At 51.6% G+C, this 19,388-nt stretch overlaps 1 protein-coding gene across 1 annotated transcript; it reads left to right on the top strand.

Moving 5' to 3' along the window:
- The first annotated feature begins 638 nt into the window (after positions 1 to 638).
- On the top strand, positions 639 to 9,552 carry CLEC3B (C-type lectin domain family 3 member B). Its single transcript, XM_008531306.2, has 3 exons — positions 639 to 883; positions 4,891 to 4,989; positions 9,123 to 9,552. Exons 1-3 carry the CDS (start codon positions 775 to 777, stop codon positions 9,521 to 9,523), a joined length of 609 nt encoding a protein of 202 aa, XP_008529528.2. The 5' UTR covers positions 639 to 774; the 3' UTR covers positions 9,524 to 9,552.
- Positions 9,553 to 19,388: the final 9,836 nt, after the last annotated feature.

The following is a 19,388-nucleotide window of genomic DNA, read 5'->3' as shown; positions in this document are numbered from 1 at the left end:
GGCCTCCACTCCCCTGGGGATGACCCCTCCACCCTGCTGAGCCCCGACACCCCACACCATCTTTGACACTGCTCTGGGGCACCATGGCCTCCCCCTTTCCCACCATGGTCACCTCTGCTTCAGGATAAGATGGCTGAGAAATGGAAGTGAAGAAAGGAGAGGATTCCTTTGCATTTTTAACCAAAGATGCATCAAGTGCATAGAGACAGAACCACAAAATAATCATAACATTCTCAACAATTAGGCAGTTAGCCCAAGATCACTCTGTAAAGAGGCATTGTAGTGTAACCGTTCTGGAGTCACCCCACTTGGGTTCAAATACTGGCACTGCTTGTAAGGGTTGGGTAGCTTGGGCAAGTCCCTTAACCTCACTGAGCCTCAGTTTCCTCACCTGTAAAATGGGGAAATGACAGTACTTCCCCCATGTTGCTCGTGTGAGGCCTCCATGAGCTAATGCGAGGGCAGGGCATGTCAACAGATGCGAGTTATGATGGCTCTCCTGTATTTCTCAGAATCCTAGAAAATAATGACTCTGTTTTAGAAGGCAGGGCCAGCATCTGGGTGGGTGTTCCTCGGGAGGCGAGGCTCTGCAGCTCCTGGGCCTTCCTCCTTTTGCAGGCTTTTTTTTTGGCATGCCTGCAGCCAAGTCTGGGAGGGTTTCCTGGACAGAGGTCCTCGTGGCCACTGCCTTAAGACGTGCAGCCTGGGCGGCAGCTGCCACTGCTCTCCCATCCAGGCCACTGCAGGCAGCAGCAGCCCCGGCGGTGCGGCAGCATGGAGCTCTGGGGGGCCTACCTGCTCCTCTGCCTCTTCTCCCTCCTGACTCAGGTCACCACTGAGGAGCCAAACCCCAAGGTCAAGAAGGCTGCAAATGCCAAGAAAGGTAAGCAGGAGGGGGCGGGGCCCCTCCCCATCTTCCAGGGAGCTGATGGCCCTCTCCTTCGCTGTTCCTCATGCTCTGTCCCTTCATTTTCCTTCTTGATGAGTCCCGGGAACTTTAGTGAAGTGCCCCCTGGGGCCTGAGGGAATTCTCCAGTAGCAGGGGCAGTTGTCAGAACTATAAGGATCACTGATTCTCAGAATCAGAAAGAACCTTCCAGATCATCTAAACTGACATCCGCTACCCCCTCCCCCAATATTTTAAAGAAATCAAACCTTTGGCTTGGCAGTCTGGAGATGCTCAACTCTCATCAGGGAGAGCCGACGGGCTTTGCCTTGTCATCTCTGAACTTTGGGTTTCTCAACTGTAGAATGGGAATAGTGACATTTTCTCAGAGGCATATTGTGAGAATTTAATGAGACAAAACATATAAAGTGCACAGCCCAGTGCCTGGCACATAGGATATACTTGATATACAGGGAAAAAATTGGAACAAGTTAATTCTCAGTTCTATAGTGTATCACAGCCTTGAGGAAATAAAAATTTTCAAACCCAAACTGGACTCTGGAAGTAGCTTTGCTCCCACTCTGTCACCTCTGGGGTGTGGGGTGTCCTTGGGTTGTCTTGGCTGCAGCAAGGCCTGCCCTTGGAGCCCTGCCTGCAGTGACGTCACCCCAGGCTGTGTTGAGACAACATTAGCAAAATGCCATGGCAATGACCCGAACTGTCAACCCCCCAGGGCTCAGAGGCCAGGAGAGAGAGTTCCAGGGGATGAGAGTGCAGATTTAGGCCAAGAACCAGGCGGCTAGTGCCAAGAGCACAAAAAAGGCAGAGTGAGGGGTGTGGGCCACCCTCAGGCCCCTCTCTGAGCCTCCTCTGTCAATGGACAGCTGCCCATTGGCCATGGACTAGTGATGTACAGAAAGGCACATCAGGACCATGGAGACTGACGGGGCTGCGACAAAAGAGGGCAGATCTGGGTGCTGATGGAAAATAATCTCCAACGTTCAGTTTATAAAGTAAACAAAAGTTCAAAACAGAATGGATACTGTGCCGACATGTTTTGAAAAAGGGATTTATATAAAAATATGTATTTACCTGTATCTGCATAGAATTTTGCTGGAAGGATCCACAAGAGTTAGTAACAGTAATTACCTCTGGGAAGAGAAACTGAGGAGCTGAGGGCAGTCTCAATTGGGAAGGAGATTTTAACTTTTTGAACTGTTTTTTATTATTATATGCATATATTATCTTCCAGAAAATGTTCATTAAAAGGAGAAGACAATACCATGCATGGTTGTGTCCATGAGCATTAGCTAAAATTGCCACCAAGGGATGTTCTTTCTAAAGGCAAATAATAGAATTTTTTTTTTTTTTTTTGGAGGAAGATTAGCCCTCAGCTAACTACTGCCAGTCCTCCTCTTTTTGCTGAGGAAGCCTGGCTCTGAGCTAACATCCGTGCCCATCTTCCTCTAGTTTATACGTGGGACGCCTACCACAGCATGGCTGCCAAGCAGTGCCATGTCCGCACCCGGGATCCGAACCAGCGAACCCCGGGCCGCCGAGAAGCGGAACGTGCGAACTTAACCGCTGCGCCACCGGGCCGGCCCCTCAAATAATAGAATTTTTGAATGTGGAAAATAGTTGCTAATTTCTCAATTACCAAAGATTTAGTATTTATCTATTTCATCATGTAAATCATGTATTTGATGATGTCAAAAAGGAGAAGGTCAGACCACACGATGCCTTGGTCCTCTGCAGCTGTCATTCAGACCCTGGCCCCAAGTGGGCTTCATGGAGCTGCCCCTGGAGGTCCAGGATCCCCAAGGCCCACAGCACAGCCGACAGCAATGGGAGCGTCCTGTTCCGCCCCAGCCTCTCACTGAAACCCACCTCAGTGTTTCGACTCGCCTGGGTCTTTCTTCCTGCCACCTCTTGCCACATATACAACAGATGCTTGTGGAGCTCTTTCTCCACATGGGGCCGATGGGTGTGCCGAGCACCCTAGCAGAGGGTCACTGTCCCTGCTCCTAAGATGCAAATCGACATGAGAGCCACAGTGGTTTTACTCTGGAATACACTAAAACCCAGGTGCCCGGGGCCCAGCCCGGGAAACGCTGGCTTGGGGTGTGGGCCCCAGCATCCGCCTTTTCCTTAAGTCTCCAGCGATTCCTTGGAGCTGCCAGGATTGAGGATCACAGGGAGAATCTAGTTGTCGGCCCGTGCACCGAAGTCAGGGAGGGAGTCCAGAGGAGGGCCTTGACCCAGGAGACCCCTTGGTGCCAGGGTGAGGGCATGTCACAAGGTGGTGAGACCAGCTAACAGAGGAAAGGACAGCATGTGCTGAGCCCCGACCCCAGCCCCCAGGGTCGGGGGAGGGGGGAGAGCCCAGGGTGCTTCTGGGAACTCATCTGCTCATGGGGTGGGGTGTGGCCTGAGTGGCTGTGCGGGGGTCAGCCAGAGGTGAGGCGTGCAGGGAGGGCTCCGGCAGCTGGAGCTCCAGGGCCCTCAGGGCCATGCCTGGCAGAGGAGCTTGGGGGCAGGGGGGGTCACACAGGGGGTCCTGGGCCCTTAGAAACGGACTGGGAGACCTGGAGGGCATCCACTCCAATAACTTGCATCAGGCTCTGAGGCTCAGAGATAGAGGGCAGCACAAGGGCCTCCTGACTGCTCACCCAGAGCTGTGGAGATGCCCCTACTCCCACACCTTCCTGGGGTGGACTACTGCTAGCGCCTTGCTCCTTGGCCAGTCCCTGGAGGGCCCCTTGCACACACAGGCACCTTGGTGCAGATTATAAAAGGTTCCCCCTCTGAGCTGACAAATTAAAGAAAGGCACACCTTTCTCTGGTCTGGTCAGACAGCATATCCAGGGCGAGGCTCAGGGGCTAGAAATGGGCCCCCACTTGTCCTCTCAGTTGAGTGCCCTTGTGCAGTACCCAACTTGCACAACCTGACATGGCACCCTGTGCTGGTGCATCATGTGATGGGGTACAGACCTGCTGTGAACTGGCTGAGGCAGAGGCCCAGTGTGAGGCACGCATAACCCAGTCAGGCTAGTTTGCCAGCCCAAATCCTTCCTTTTTTGTCTTGCTCATCTCGCATTTTTTCCTCATATTTGATAAGTTACGTCACCAATTTCCGTACATACAAGTATGTTTCTTGCCTGTGTTTGCGATCCCTGTGATTTCCCTGCAAAGGCATCTTATGGGTGGACAAAGGCTCTGACCTCACCCCTCATGACCGTGGACTTCATGCAAGCCCGGCCAAATGGCCCCTGGAAGTGCTTCTCCACCCTCTGCTCAAGCTGAGCACAGCCTTTCCTGAAACCCCTGGGATTTCAGAAAGCCTGGGATCCACCCACAGGCCCTCGGCTTACACACACATGGAGAAAGACACTTCCACCTGCCCCTGCAGACTCTGCATAAGCGGCTCCCGACAGGGCCTTCCTGCTCCGGATGCTCACGTTGGGAATCTGTGTGCTGTCACGGAGAGAGGGAAGAGCAAGCCTGCAGCCAGGCGGACGTGGGTTCGGGCCAGCCCTGCCAACTGCTGGCTCTGCCATCTTAGGCGAGTTGCTTCAGTCTGGCCTCAGTTTCCTGTCTGTGAAGCAGTGGTGGCATAGAACACACACATTACCCAGGTCACAGGGTCGATCATGAGCCAAGCTCTGGCCACATGCTTTATTTCTCTTAGTCTCTAGTCTTCTCCAGAGTCCTCGAGGTGGGGATATTGCCCCCTTACAGATGAGGAAACTGAATTCAGAGAGGCTGAGCAACTTGCTCCGGGTCACTCACTTCCATGCAGCCTCAGAGCCCAGGCACACGCGGACCTGTGCTGCCGGCCTCGGCCCCAGGCTGGAGCGCCTGCCCTGCTGGTCCTAGGCCTGTTCCTCCAGCTTGGGCAGGTGAACCTGGGAGGTCTCCGGGGCCAGTCTGCCCAGTCCCTGCCCTGCCCCAATCCCTTCCTCACATGTCTGTGATGGTCTCCACTTCCTTCTGACTCATCCTAGATGTCGTGACCCCAAAGATGTTTGAGGAGCTCAAGAGCCAGCTGGACAGCCTGGCCCAGGAGGTGGCCCTGCTGAAGGAGCAGCAGGCCCTGCAGACGGGTGAGTGCGGAGGCAGCCTCTCTGGGCAGGGGCACACCAGAGAGAAGGGCTCAGGCCGGCAGCCAGCAGCGTGCCTGTGCCTCCAGCCAGCCCCGGGGCCCCAGCTGGCTCTGTTAGGCCAGCCCTGAAGGCCAGGGGCACCCGGTCAGGGAGTCCCCTCCTCAGCCTGCTTCCTCTAGGGGAGATCCCCTGATGTGTGTGGAAGTGGGACTATGCCAAAAGGACAAAAGGCTTTCCCACAGACTCCACTACTGCCCCCTGGAAGCATGGCCCCCCAAGTGCTCAGTGGGGGAGGCAGTGGCCCACCCTAATGAGCTCCCAGGAGACTCTCCACTCAGGTGGCCCCCACAGCCCTGGGGGCACGTTGGCTTCACTCCCTGTGTGTCAGCAGCTGCGGAGCTGGGGCACAGTCAGGTCGCTGCCACCTGCCCAGCGCTGCCTGGCCAGCCCTCCTGGGCAATCCTTTCTCTCCCTGTCCACCATGTTCCTTCATATCATCTCCACTTTCCACCCATCTCTGACTCCTCTACCTCTTCAGTAGAGAATATAGACCAACGAGAACAGGAAACATGAGCTTGCTGCATGCCTGGCCCTGTTCTAAGTACTTTCTGTACATTAATTCATCCTTCACAGAAACCCAAGCGTCGGCCTATTCCTATAAGCCCACCGCCATTTTCCCCTGAGAAGCTGAGTGTCTTACCAACAACCGAGAGGGGCAGACTCTGCTCTTAGCTCTGGTCTGCTGTCTTTCAAGTGATCATCTGGGAATCACCTCGGCCTCTTAGGAAATCTACAGCCCTCCCTGTGCCCACAGCCACCCTCTCACCTGTGGCTTCTCTGACCAAGGTGCATCCATCTCCTGGGCCTCGGCCCTCCCCTTCCCATTTGCTTCCTCAGAAACCTCCGGGACACTTCCTATTAGGTAGTTTTCACATTCAGCTTCCAACTCAGATCTTTTCTTTCAGCATTCACACGGGCCGTCCTTCTGTCCCTCTAAAGTGCCGCACTCTGTCCCTCCCACCAGAGGGCCTTTGCACATGCTGTTCTAGCGCCCTGAATTGGGCTCCTCAAGATCCACCTAATTAATGCCTCTAGCTTCACCTTCTTGTGACTCTCTAATCCCTCGTCTCACCAGGCTCTCATAGAATGATGTTCTCTCCTTCATTGCATGTATTGCAGTTTGTAATGTCAGATTCATTCGCTGATTTGTGTCTGCCTCCCCTACTAGGCTATAAGCCCCAGGAACACAGAGGCTGTGTTTCCTTTGATTACCTCTGTCTCTCCCGTCACACTGCCCGGCCTAGTGCCTGTCACATATCAACACTCAGGAAATCTTTGTCAAAGGAAGGACAAAAACATGACTTTGGACAATTTGTTTAACATGGGAGGTAGGGGAAGGGGGCTCTAGAAAAGAAGTATCTACCAGGGATGTTCTGGCTTCAAGTAATAGAAAACCTAACAGTGGCTTAAGCAAAAAGTGAGTCTGGAAGTAGGTAGCTGCTTTTGTTTAGAAGCTTCGCCTCATGGTTCCAAGATGGCTTCCCTAACCCCAGGCATCATGAGCGCATTCCAGGCAAGAAGGAAAGGAAGAGTCTTTGACTTCCATCCTGTTGACCAAAACCTGTAGCTTCAAGGCAAGAGTGAAGCTTTTCCAGCCTCCGTAGTGGAGACAGACAAGGGAGAAGGGAGAAGGGTGTTGTTTGGGTCAACCAACACTGTCTGCCACAGAGGGGATGTTTAAAAAGAGCACAGTGCCACTTCAGCCTCAGTTTCCTCAATAAAGCAGAAGGGGTGGGAATAGATTTGCAGGGCAAGTTCTAAGGTCTCTCTCACGTCTAAGCTTTGTTCTTGCACAAAGTCCATGTAACCCAGATGCCACTTGCCCCCTCAGGTGGGGTGATGTGATGGGGACCTCCCTGCAAAACTCCATGGCATATGGAGGTCCAGACAACCCCCTCCACGTCTCCTGGCCTCCTTGGGGAGCTTCCCCCTCTCATCGTCTTCTCCTTTACTCCAACAACCCGCAAACCCCCTTGTCAATCACCCCACCCAAAGCACTCCTGAGCTCTGTCGACCTAGCCAAAGAGCTGAGAGAATGAGAGCTTAGGGGAGCAACCCTCCCCTCCTGCCATCTGCCCCTTCCTTCCCCAAGTCAGTGAATGCACGTGAGGTGCCCACCCAGCGTGGCTCTGCCAGGCTAAAGGAGGCAGAGGTGACCCAGCCAGGGCCCTGCTCTCCTGGAGCCTCCATACCTTCACGGAATCGGTGTATTCACTGGAGCCCTTAACGCTCGTGTAGGGAGATGCAGAGAGCATGGCAGGAGCCCAGGCATGGAAGAGGGCTAGCATGGATCAACAGGATCGTAAACAGATGGGAGCAACAAGATGTTAGTGACGACGATAAGGTACTAGGACTAACATTTATTGAGGACTAACTGTGTGGGAGGGGGTGTTGCAGGTAGGGCTCCCAGAAAGCAGCCCTGAGCTGGAGTTCAGCTGCAGGAGGTTTATTAGGGAGTACCCTTAGGATTGGCACCTGAGGAAGGGAGGGGACAGGCGGAAGCAGGAGTGGACAGAGGGAGAAACTGAGCTGCACTGTGGTTTCAACGAGAGCCTCAGGCCACTGCAGAGGGAGCCCTGATGATGGAGGACCCTTTAGAGCTGTCCCGAGTTGGGGCAGGAGGGATCCCTGGCCAGTCCCTGGGTGCAGGCTGCTCTGGGAAGCGGCCTGCCTTGGGCGAGGTGGCTGTCATCCATCACAGCCATCTGCAAAGGGGGCCGAGAGCTAAGGGCTGGTTCCTGCAGCTCTCTCAGCAGCTGGGGTCCTTCATCCCCAAAGGGGGTCCAAGCAGCAAGTCAGTGTCCCCGGCAGGAGGGAAAGGCAGTGTGGGGCCAGGCTGGGAAGGGCAATGAAGGCCGGCTTGGATAAGCCGCAGGACAGCGTGGGGTAGGGCCGCCTGACTTGGCACAGAGTCTGTGCGTAAAGACACCTCGTAGAGCTTCAGGCCCCAAGTTTAGAGTTCCCGAATGTCAGACGTCCACGGGGACATGAGACGTTTGTTGAGTGAGTGGAGGGGAAGTAACTGAGTGAGCAGGTGAGTGAGCGGATGGGAGGCGAAGTGCACACCCACCCCTAACATTTGCAAGGTCTGCAGCAAGAGGACAAATGGGGACACACGCCCCCATCTGTCTAAATATTTAAGATATAAACCAAGCTAAAGAAGAAGCTGCTAAGTAAAAACACATTCTATCCTCCTAACTTGACCAAATATATACCTTCATCACAACCTTTGAGGCCAGACTCAGATTTAGAATTCTTGGAGGCGTTGGAATTCCATGCCTGAAGGAGCCGGCCCCTGGCCCACAGCCTGTGCCACCTCTTCTGTCTGAGGGTCTTGCAGTCTCAGCTCTCAGCCCCGGCCCCAACCAGCTCTCAGGAGCACTGACCATGGAAGAGGCGCCTGGCAGGTGCTGGGAGCTTGCCTGGGCTTCCTGGCAGGGACTTGGGCTCCTGGGTACCTGGAGTGTGGTCTAGGCTCTGGGTGTGCATGGCCCCGGCCCTGCAAGCTGCTTGATCTTACGGAGGGAAGACCACAGCAGGTGGCTCTGGCTGGGCTCCCTGGGAAGCTCACTCTGAGATGGGGTTTATTTATTAGGGGGAGTCCTTGGATCCCACCCGTGCAGGTAAGGGAAGGAAGCAGCCCATCAGAGGGGGAACTGGGCAGCAGTACAGACCAGATGCCAGCCTCTGCCACAGCAGGGAACCCCGAAGCTGAAAGGGCCCTTGAGAATTGTCCTGCCTTGGGCAGAGATGACCAGCCTTTACACTCCCACATCCCTCCGGCACTGGAGGTGGCCTCCTGGGAAGGGGTGTGGCCTTGAGCTAGAGGGTGTCTGCAGCTGAGCGCTGACCTCGCTCCCAGCGGCCGGAGCACCAGGACGTCTTGAATGGGGATGTGGGCTCTGCATCAGCGTCCACCACAGCACGGCCCTCTTGCCTGGGTCCGGGGGCCGTCCAGGACGGGTGGGATGGATGGGGACGGGATGGAGGATGGCGCGGGCCGGCCCCTGGTGGTTGTCACTTTGCCTCGGGAACCGGAGACCTTCGATGACGGCCATTTCTCCCCCTCCCAGTCTGCCTGAAGGGCACCAAGGTGCACATGAAGTGCTTTCTGGCCTTCACCCAGGCGAAGACCTTCCACGAGGCGAGCGAGGACTGCATCTCGCGCGGGGGCACGCTGGGCACCCCACAGACGGGCGTGGAGAACGACGCCCTGTACGAGTACCTGCGCCAGGCCGTGGGCGCCGAGGCCGAGATCTGGCTGGGCCTCAACGACATGGCGGCCGAGGGCGCCTGGGTGGACATGACCGGCGGCCACATCGCCTACAAGAACTGGGAGACCGAGATCACTGCGCAGCCGGACGGCGGCAAGGTCGAGAACTGCGCCGCCCTGTCGGGCGCGGCCAACGGCAAGTGGTTCGACAAGCGCTGCCGCGACAAGCTGCCCTACATCTGCCAGTTCGCCATCGTGTAGCGGGCGGCGGGGGACGGCGGCGGGGTGGGGTAGGGTGGGGTGGGGTGGGGGGTGGAGGAGGGGGGTGGGGGGGTGGAGGAGGGGGTGGGAGGGTGATGGTGGGAGGGAGCAAGGGGGTGGGGAGGCCGAAGGAGGGGCGGGGTCGTGGGGGGCCGGCAAAGGGGCCGCGGGGACCTTCCCGCCCCGCCCCCGCTTGCCGGGCACCCCTCCTTTTGCAAATAAAGTCGGTGCTGCCTCGCGGAGAATGCCTTCGGTCTGCGCCGGCCCGCGGCGCGGGAGGTTTCCAGGAGGCGGGCGGCCAGAAAGCCCAGGGGGAGGGCGTGTGGCAGGAGGCGGGGACCGAGCTGGGGAAGGAAGGCGGGCGGGACACACGCCTTTCACACCACGTATGGCTTCTCCCTAGGAGGACGGAGAGGAAGCCTGAGGAGAGGGAGCAGGAAAAGAGCAGGAGGGGGAGACAGAGAACCCCGTACTGCTGCTGCCTGTTTTCTTTTTATAACCTTTTCTTTTCATATAATTTCCTACTCATAGAAAAGCTGGAAGAATTCCTGCATACCCTCCATCCAGATTTCCCAAACATTAACATTTTCCCATATTTGCTTTATCCTTTTATTTTTTCCGAACTATTTGACAGTACGTTGCAGACATGATGCCCCCTTATCCCTATATACTTAGTATGTGTTTACTGAAAGCAAGGGCAGTTTCTTACTTAAGCACAGCCCTGTTATCAAAGTCGGGAAATAAACACTGATACAGTATCATCTAAATTACAGCCCTTATGCAGATTTCCAGGCTTCCTTTTGTAGACTCCGCTTCCATGTGTTGGAATCCAGTATCCCTTCCAGGTGAGGGGGGACATTCCCACCCCCTGCTCCCTCCTGTTGTGAATCCATTTTGTGATGCACTGACATGCTGAGTCCTGCTGGGGGCGGGGTTGGGCTGGGGAGTGAGAGCACAGGCTGCCCCCAAAGAGATTTGCACCCCATCTTTCCCAGCACACTCTGGGGACTGGTCTAGGAGCCAAGTGTGACAGTTGCCAACAGTGACTAACTGGCATGTCCCCCTCCTTCTTGCTCCTCGCAGAAAGCTCCCTGCTAGCAGTAACAGCTACCACTTACTGAGCCCACTATATTGCAGGAAGTTTATTCACGTTGCCTTATTTAATCTTATCCATCCAGGACAAGATGTGCTATTATCCCCTAGTAGAAAAGGAAGTCGAGGCTCAGGGAAGTTAAATGACTTCCTTTAATCACACAGGATAAGTAGCAGAGCCAGGATTTAACCAGGGCTGATTCCAAGGGCCTCAGCAATCCCACCACCACTGTGATGGAACTCTCCTGAAATAAAACATCAGGGGCTGGCCCCGTGGCCGAGTGGTTGGGTTCCCGCGCTCCGCTGCAGGCGGCCCAGTTTCGTTGGTTTGAATCCTGGGCGTGGACATTGCATCGCTCATCAAACCACGCTGAGGCAGCGTCCCACATGCCATAACTAGAAGGACCCACAATGAAGAGTATACAGCTATGTACCGGGGGGCTTTGGGGAGAAAAAGGAAAAAAATAAAATCTTAAAAAAAAAAAATCAGAAAAGTGGCCTAGTGATTTCCAGAGGCTATTGGCCAGCTCCTGGTGTGACCTGGTCCATCCAACCACGCCGGCTGAGCTCTAGGCCACCTCCCAAGGGAAGCCTTCTTTATCTCATCAGCCATGGTTTTCTCCACTGTCAGGACATGCAGTACCTTCTCTTCCTGGTGGCCTTTTAGTGTGTCGGGCTCGCCTTCAGTAATAAATTGGTGATAGTTTGATTTGATCCATGGTGGTGGGGTGGGCTGGGGGAGGTAGCTTACAATGAACTGCATACATACTTGATACCAGATAGTCTGCTCGGCATTGTCACAGAAAGCATCTCATACAGTTCAACAATTATGGGAAGACATAATGAGATCCAGCATAGGTGCAGAAACAGGCTCAGTAGGGTGATGCAATTTGTTCAAGAGGCAAAGCTGAGACTCAAGTCTAGGTCTTGCAACTCTGAGTCTTGGCTCTTTTTACCCCACTTAGCTCTCTAGCAGGACGCTGGTGGCCAGGGGTTTTTCAAAGTTTTGGGAGTGGGTGGCTACCCGCAAGAGGGCACCACGCCCCTGCACTGTGAGTGTGGGGGCTGGTGGAGAGGCGCTGCTTGGCTCACCTGGGGCAGGCAGCGAGCATTGCCCGCTTCCGGCAGCAGGTGGCAGTATGGGCAAGAGAATCGTTACCCATCTTTCATCAGCCACGAATGCATTTGGGACACTGAGACCTGTGGACTTCAACCTGGGGTACACCTGTCCTGGGATCTTGTCTTTATTTTAAATTTTGACTTTTGTTCATCATTGATGTTTTTTACATTAATTTTGATTTTTTGAACTATCATGTTCAAATATTATTTATCATGATCATTGAACTTTTTTGGTGCTTCCTTAAATTTCCATTCACCCCAGGTGAAGGCCTAACCCACCTCACTAGTTCTGCCCCTTTCTCAGAGGTGCAAAATTTAGAGAATTTTCCAAGGTGTATATAAACGATGATATGAAGTTGGTTTCTAGATCTTCAGCTTCTGTATTGCTCTACCAGAACTGGCAGGGGAGCCCTCTTTCATAATCACCCTTTCCCCTCCTTACCAAGGTGTGTTGCCCTGGTATGTAAAAAGCTGTGGGGAGGCCAAACAAAGGGACAATTTGAAATATTGGTGTAGGTGTTGCGGAAGCAAAAGACTGGGTAAAAACTCCTTTTGCAAGTTTAGTGGTTTCCAGTTCTTTGCCTTCAACAACTTTGGAGCAGAGCCTAATCCAGCTCTTAGCTCATATAGACTGTGCAAAATCATTTCCAATGATAGAGCACTTTTGACCTGTACTTTAGAAGAAGTCCAAATATTAAGCGACATTCTTTTCAGTCTCATTAACTTATTTATCTGAACAAGGTTTCTCAATATTTACAACTCTAAAAGTGAAAAGTCAGAATATTGATGCTGAACCTTGCTTCACTCTAGGATACATGAACCAATTAAAGAAAAATCCATCCATGTGATTAAGAGATTCCTGTTTAAGGACCGGCCTATGGGTGTAGTGGTTAAGTTCATGTGCTCTGCTTCAGTGGCCCGGAGTTCGCAGGTTCGGATCCCGGCGCAGACATACACGACTTGTCAAGTGATGGCAGCATCCCCCAGACAAAATTGAGGAAGATTGGCACAGATGTTAGCTCAGGCCCAATCTTCCTCACGAAAAAAACAGAGAGAGAGAGATTGCAGTTTAATCATGTGTATAAAAATATGTAATATATCTGTGATGTTTTGCTCAATTGGGTACTAACAGTAAGTGTTTTGAGAGAATGCTAGCAAAATAAGTTTGAAGAGCACCAGCGTAAACCCTTTCTCTGAGAACAATGCATTTGAAAGTTGAGCGACTCTCCAGCAAAAGGCGGCAGTTTCTGTAAGGGTCTTCTCTGTTAGCTTGTTGTTCCTCACTAACTTGCTGGAGGCATGTGCTCAGGCCCCATGTGAGCCTTGCTCTCTCCTTGTCCCATCACTGCCACCACTCCTGTTCCTTATCCTCTTTTCACATTTGGCCATTCCTACAGCTTTCCTCAGCCTAGCCCGTCCCAGCCAAGGGGAGGGAGAACCAAGGGAGGAAGTAGAGAGGGAGACCCCCAGTGTGGAGAAAGGGGTGCCCTGGGAGGCCTGCGGCTGGTCCTGGTGGCACTAGCCTTGGGATCCTGGAGAAGGCCTGTGGGGCATGTCAGCCCCACATCTACAAAATGAGGTCTAGACTAGATGCTCTCTTAGGACTCTTGAGTCCAGGCTTCTGCCCAGCTGTCCTCGGGAATGTCTTTTGTAGAATCCTCTCCAGAAAAGAAAGCAGTTTGGTGACTGTTTCCTCTGCACACGAGGCTCACCCCCTACACTGGCCATCTCATTTTCTGCAGTGACCACAGGCCCTTGCTTCCTCTCCCTTGCATCCCAAATTCAGGTGCAAGTTGAGATGCCTGGTGGACACCGCCACCTACAAGTCCTTTGGCACCTAAGTCAACATGTTTCAAAAGGGAACTCAGCATCTTCCCACTCCGTCTTCTTCCCTTCCTGAGTCCACCTACTCCATGGGAGGTCCCCACCTACCCAGTCACCGAAGCCCCAGACCTGTGAGGCATCATGGGTGCCTCAGTCTGTCACACTCGAGATCCAAATAATCATCAGGACCCCATTATTTTACTTTCTGAAGAAGTCCCTGGTCTGTCCCCTCCTCTCAGCTTCCGTTGCTACTGGGCCCATGTCTCCTGCTTGAACCATTGCAAATAACATCCTTCCCGGTTCCCCATCTGCCCCCACGGCTCTCCCACCCTCCCTGAACCAGAACCTTTACTGCACAACCGCTAGTTGCACAGCAGAGAAGGCTGGTCCACGCCTTGCTCAGAGGTGGCCTGCGGAAGGTGGCCTTCCCTCCACACATACACACATATTTGCTTCAACTGAAAACATCAATCCGCTGGTGTGTCCCTGATGCCTTAAACCTCCAGGCACATTCTTTCTTTGATTTTGGCTTCACTAAGAGAAGATGGAGATATTAACAAAAACAAAATGAACAATGTATATGCTCCCCATGTGTGCTGGGCACTGACCCAGAAGCCCCTTACTGCATCCTGGCAACAACCCAGAAATTATCTCGTTTAATATTCATAATCACCTAAGGGAGAGGTGTTACCAAACTGGTTTTATAGTTGAGGAAAATGAGAGAGAGGATAATTTTTCCAAGAACATCCATGGATGGGGCTGCGATTCCCGCACAGAACTGTTGAGTTTCAAAGCCTACATCCCATCTGTTATATACATCAAGTTCTTCCTGAATCTTGAAGAAGCTTTTCAGGTGTTTCATGATGTGATTGTGAAAGGTTTGTAAAGAGGAGTTGACAGTGATGAGCATTGGTGTGTATTTGTGATTGCTGGTAGAGAATCCTGTAAAAACACATTTTCCACACAGATTTCTTAGGGCTATTTCTGAAGCCTGGTGTTAGGTTTGATGTCACCTGCTTTTATGGGTGACTCATTTATGAACGTGGTTTATGACTCTTTAAGCTAAAAATCATGGCAAGACATACAGAGCCACTAACCATTTCCTCCACTAGAGGGCACTGCTGTTTCGTGCGGTGTAAGAGCACACCCAGGAGAGAAACATCACAACGACCAACGCAATCTTCAGATGAGAACACCAGGCATGGGGAGGTTAAGTGAACGGCCAGGGTCACGCAGCTTGCTGGCGAATGAGCCCAGAGTTTCACTTTCTTAGTAGAAAGAAGTGTTGTGCAAGCCATTTCTCCAAACAGCCAACTAGGAAGTATTGTGTGCCTATCATGTGCCAAGCACTCTGCCAGGAGCTGGGGCATGTAGGCCTGGATCTTGCTCTTGAGGTGTTCACACAAGCTGGTGGGGGACTTGGCAGCTTAAGGAGATCAAAGACAAAGAGATGGGGCTGGTTTGCCCAGAGAGTAGCTATTATATTTTGCACTGTTGGGAAAACAATTGGGCAGTATTGGCGGGAAAATGTTGTTCAGATGAGGACATACAAGCCAAAGAGCTAGGTCAAAGACAAGTTGGGAAACTAGGGGTTCCTCCAATCAATCACCAAGTTTAACCAGGAAAGCCTGAAACCAGATTGAAGTTACTCACTGGCAGTGGCACAGGGTCAGGAAGAAACTCTGGACTTGGATTCCAGCTCTGCCACTTTCTAGTCCTGTGACCCTGGGGGAGTCACAGTCTCTGGGCTGTGGTTTCTTCACCCGCACAACTTGAGATGGGAGAATTAAGCATCAGAGCCAAGCTCACAGACCTGGATGAAGACAGATTTCTTAGCCTCTCCTGTCAGCCATGGCTGGCTTCTCTCTTACCACAGTCTTTTCAAGTCCCCTCTGAATTATTGTCTCCAGGGCCATGGGAGAAGGCAGCGGAGAAGGACCTGGAATCCACATATGTTAAGCTTTCACATATCCTGCTTCCATAAAGCAATTCAACTTTCTGGGGTGTTGGGAGGGCGTGCACTGGGAGGTGAGAGCAGAAGACCATTCCTTGGGGACCGTGGTGACCCAGGCTTAGGCTTACTCTCGCAGGCTGTTTCCCATCTGTGGAGAGGGCACAATGCCTCTCTCACACTGCTGTTGTGAAGACTACTATATGCAAAGCCTCTAGCCCACTGCGTGGCACACAGTTATGAAGACCTTTAGACAATGGTACCCTACATGAAAGGGAATAAAAAGCCGTGGCTTTACCTGGGTGGGAAAAAAACACAGTGAGCTCAATTGTGAGCTAACATGACACTGTGTAGACGTTTCTCTTGGGAAGAGAGTCTGGTAACGTAGTTGGATCTGAATTAATGTGGACCAGGACAAGTTGAAGTTTAGGTCAGTGGTTCTCAACCCTGGCCAGACATTAGAATCACCTGAGCTACTTGTAAAAAACCCAGTGCCCAGGCTGCACTCCAGACCAGTTAAATCAGAATCTCCAGCGAATGGGCCCAGGCAGTGGGAGGGTTGAAACCTCTCCAGGTGGTTCCAAGCGATGGTGGTGAAGAACCACTGGCTTAGGTGAAGCTAGCTGCCTACTAGGTTAGGATTTTGGAGGAAACCCATCAGTCCCAGAATATCTCCGCCCATGACGTGCATCAGTCTGTTTCCTACCCTTCTAAGCATTGAGCAGTGGTACCATGCACACTCATCGGGATTGGCTACAATCAGTTTGGCTACTGTTTTATATTGATTTTGACAGGAAGTAGAGGTTCGACTTGAAGGACTTGGTATAATAAGTTAATTTCAGTAGGAAGTAGGCATGTTTATCAGTTAGGATTAGATTTGGTTGCATATAATGAAAAGTCCAAAATAACAGGGCCTTAAACAAGACAGAAGTCTGAAGGTAAGTAGTCCACTGCTGGTATGGCATCTCTGTGGTCATGGGGATTCAAGGTTCCTTTTATTGTCCCATTCACCATTCTAGTGTGGGCTTTCCATCTTTGAGGTCATCTCATGTTCCCTATTGGCTGCTGGAGCTCCAACCATTATCATCCACATTCCAGGCATCAAGTAAAAGAAAATGGAGAATGGGCAAGAAAGGTCCAGTCAGCTTCCTTTCAGGAGCCTTCTCTTTTCCTTATATTTCATAGGCCAGCGCTTCATCAAATGCCTGTCTGCAAGGAAGGCTGAGAAGTACAACCCTTTAGGTAGGTACCTTGACACCCCAAATAAAATTAAACTTCTTTAAGGAAGAAGGGGCAAATGGTAGGTAATTAGCAGCTTGTGCCATTGAGACATTGCAGACCCAAAGCCTGAACGTGGAGGGAACTAGAAGCTAGGAGGCAGGAGAAACAAGAGACTTTGAAGAAGGAATGATGATTCATTCATCTGGTTCCCAAAACTTGCTGCCACAGGTCTTTCAGTGGGAGAAGCTTGTTTTCAATTGGGGAGCTGGGTCACGCCTTAGTTTTTTTTTTCAGCAAATTCCTGGTTCCTAAGCATGGCTGCCTCAGCCTTACTTTGGGTCAGTTGTCTCATGGACCAGCCCTCTTCCTGAAGAGCCAGGACCTAGAAGGGTGTGAACCCCAGGTGCCTTCCTGCCTGCCTGTACCTGGACGGGAGAATCGTTGATGGCTGATCCTGACTCAGAAGCCACAGGGCATATCTTGGCAGACCTTGGCTGAATTCTCCAAAAGGTTTTCTTTTCTGCTCCCCTGGAGAGGTAATTGCACCCTGTGTCAGCTATGGTCCCAGCAGGAAGCAGAATCCAACTCAGAGAGTTCAAAGGATTGTAGGGAAGGACCACAGGCAGTCCTTGTTCTGCATAGCTCTGATCTGCATGAATTTCAATTATTTTAGTTGTATAACACCCCCTACAAGATGGTTAAAATTTCCGTTACAGTGGTACATTAACTGTGAGCAATGGCATAAAGCTGCAATTGCTAAAGCACAATTGGACTGTTAGCTCTCCAGTCCATAAATCACCATGTAAATGACAGATGCACAGCATGACCAGTGACCAATCGTGTCACTTCTTTGCAAGCCTGTTGGTGCCTGGTCACTGCACATATGTTATGCAATTCATGCACAGACAGCAAGGTGTGTGGTTGTGTTGCTTCCTTGTCTCTTAGTGATAAACCCATGTGCCATTTTACAAAAATGGATAATCAAAAGAGGGAAATGGCCAATATAGATGAAAATGTAGCAAAGAAATGGAAGGTGATAATGCTGGAAGTGAAATTTGAGTAGAATACAGATGAGTTACAGAATAGCTGACTGTGGGAAGGTTGTCACTGCTGCCATTTGAGACTCTAGATATGCAGCTGGAAGAACCTAGGGAAGATGAATTTAATACATAAATGAGAAAGTGAAGAAAGTGACGAAAAGGATGAAGATGTCCCAGAAGAGGCGACGCCAGCAAAAACCTGCAGTAAAGGAACCCTAGGAGGTATGTTGTGACATTGAAAGTAAAAGGGATAAAATGTTGAAAGCTGATCCAAACTTAGAAAGGAGTATGACAATTTGCCAAGGCAAAGAAGAGATGCTCACTCCTTATCAAGATATATGACAGGAGGAGCAAGCAAGCACTGTTCGAACTATTCTTGGTAAGACTTTTACAGAGAAATGCTTTCAATGTTCCTGATGTTTCAAATTAGTGTATTTAATATTAATTTTTAGTCCTTTTTCTCTTATCGATGTAAGAGGGTTTTAATGTTTTGACAAACATTTTGAAATGCCATTCAACAGTCATAACTTTTCCCATTGATTATTAAGGTTGTTTTGCAAGGTTTCAGCTTGCCCGGTCATTTTTACAGTCCCAAACTGCTGTGTGAAGTGAGGATTCCTGTATTTACAGAGATATGGGCATTACCAGTAAATGGGCCAAGGATAGCAGGGCATCCAGGGGCTCACCACCGCCAGGAGCAGACGGGCCAGGAGAGCAAAGAGTGCTGCTGGAGCCGTGGAGCAGGGACACACGGGAAGAGGTCTCTTTGCGAAGGGACCCAGTCACAGAGAGAAATGTGGCCCAGATCACAGAGGGGACTGGGAGAAATACCCCATCACTTGTCTCTGCCCACCCTCCTGACTTTGCAGGTGCTTCCCACTGGGTGAACCCAGCGGAAAGGCAGCTAGCAGTAGGTCTGGGCAGTGCAATCTGCTCAGGCTCCCAGGGCACACAGAGGGCAGGCGAGTGGAGCGTGGATGGGGCGTACGTGTACTTAATGCTGTGCTGTCATTTTACGTCCAGGCCCCGCAGTCCAGGACAGTTGCCTGCACCTCTGCTGCTCAGTGTTAATGTTACCTTGTACAGACTAAGTGCACAGAGACGGGAATCTCAATGTGGGGCTCCTTCTAACACCCGCTGTGCTGCAGGACCCCTTGGTGCTGCTTTTCCTGTTGGCTGGGACACAAAACCCAAAGAGTTAGAGGTCAATAGGGAGGAGAAAAAGCAAACAGTGTTTTCCAGGCAGTGTTTATAAGAAAAATTCCTATTGACAGTTCCCCAAACTCAGTAGATTTTAAGCAAGATGGGCTGGGGAAGTTTCAAATTACATTCTAAATACAACTGACAGAATGTCAGGGCGGGCGTGGGTACATCTCTCTCAGATGTTACCGCATATAGAGCATATTGCTTGGGATCAAGTTTTAAAGCATTTTACTTTCTGACATGAGAGTTTCTGTAGCTTATGTTTTTGTGCGTTTTAGTTACAGCTTTGGAAATCTATTGGGGGTCTTTGGGCATTCATTAAACAAAAACTTGCTATTTAAATAGGAAAGAGGGTCTGGTTGCTCTCCCGCAGGATGCTTGATTTCTACGAACAGTCTACGGGGAGGAGACAGCT

Source organism: Equus przewalskii, chromosome 15 (assembly GCF_037783145.1).
Source record: "Equus przewalskii isolate Varuska chromosome 15, EquPr2, whole genome shotgun sequence".
Classification (NCBI taxonomy): Eukaryota; Metazoa; Chordata; class Mammalia; order Perissodactyla; family Equidae; genus Equus; species Equus przewalskii.
This window is presented reverse-complemented; position numbering and strand designations above follow the sequence as displayed.

What these genes read in the sequence shown, in the direction of transcription:
- CLEC3B (XM_008531306.2), top strand. Translation starts at nt 775, where the DNA reads ATGGAGCTCTGGGGGGCCTACCTGCTCCTCTGCCTCTTCTCCCTCCTG. An exon ending in GGCTGCAAATGCCAAGAAAG is followed by an intron (nt 884 to 4,890) that starts GTAAGCAGGAGG and finishes GACTCATCCTAG; the next exon opens with ATGTCGTGACCCCAAAGATG. An exon ending in GCAGCAGGCCCTGCAGACGG is followed by an intron (nt 4,990 to 9,122) that starts GTGAGTGCGGAG and finishes TCCCCCTCCCAG; the next exon opens with TCTGCCTGAAGGGCACCAAG.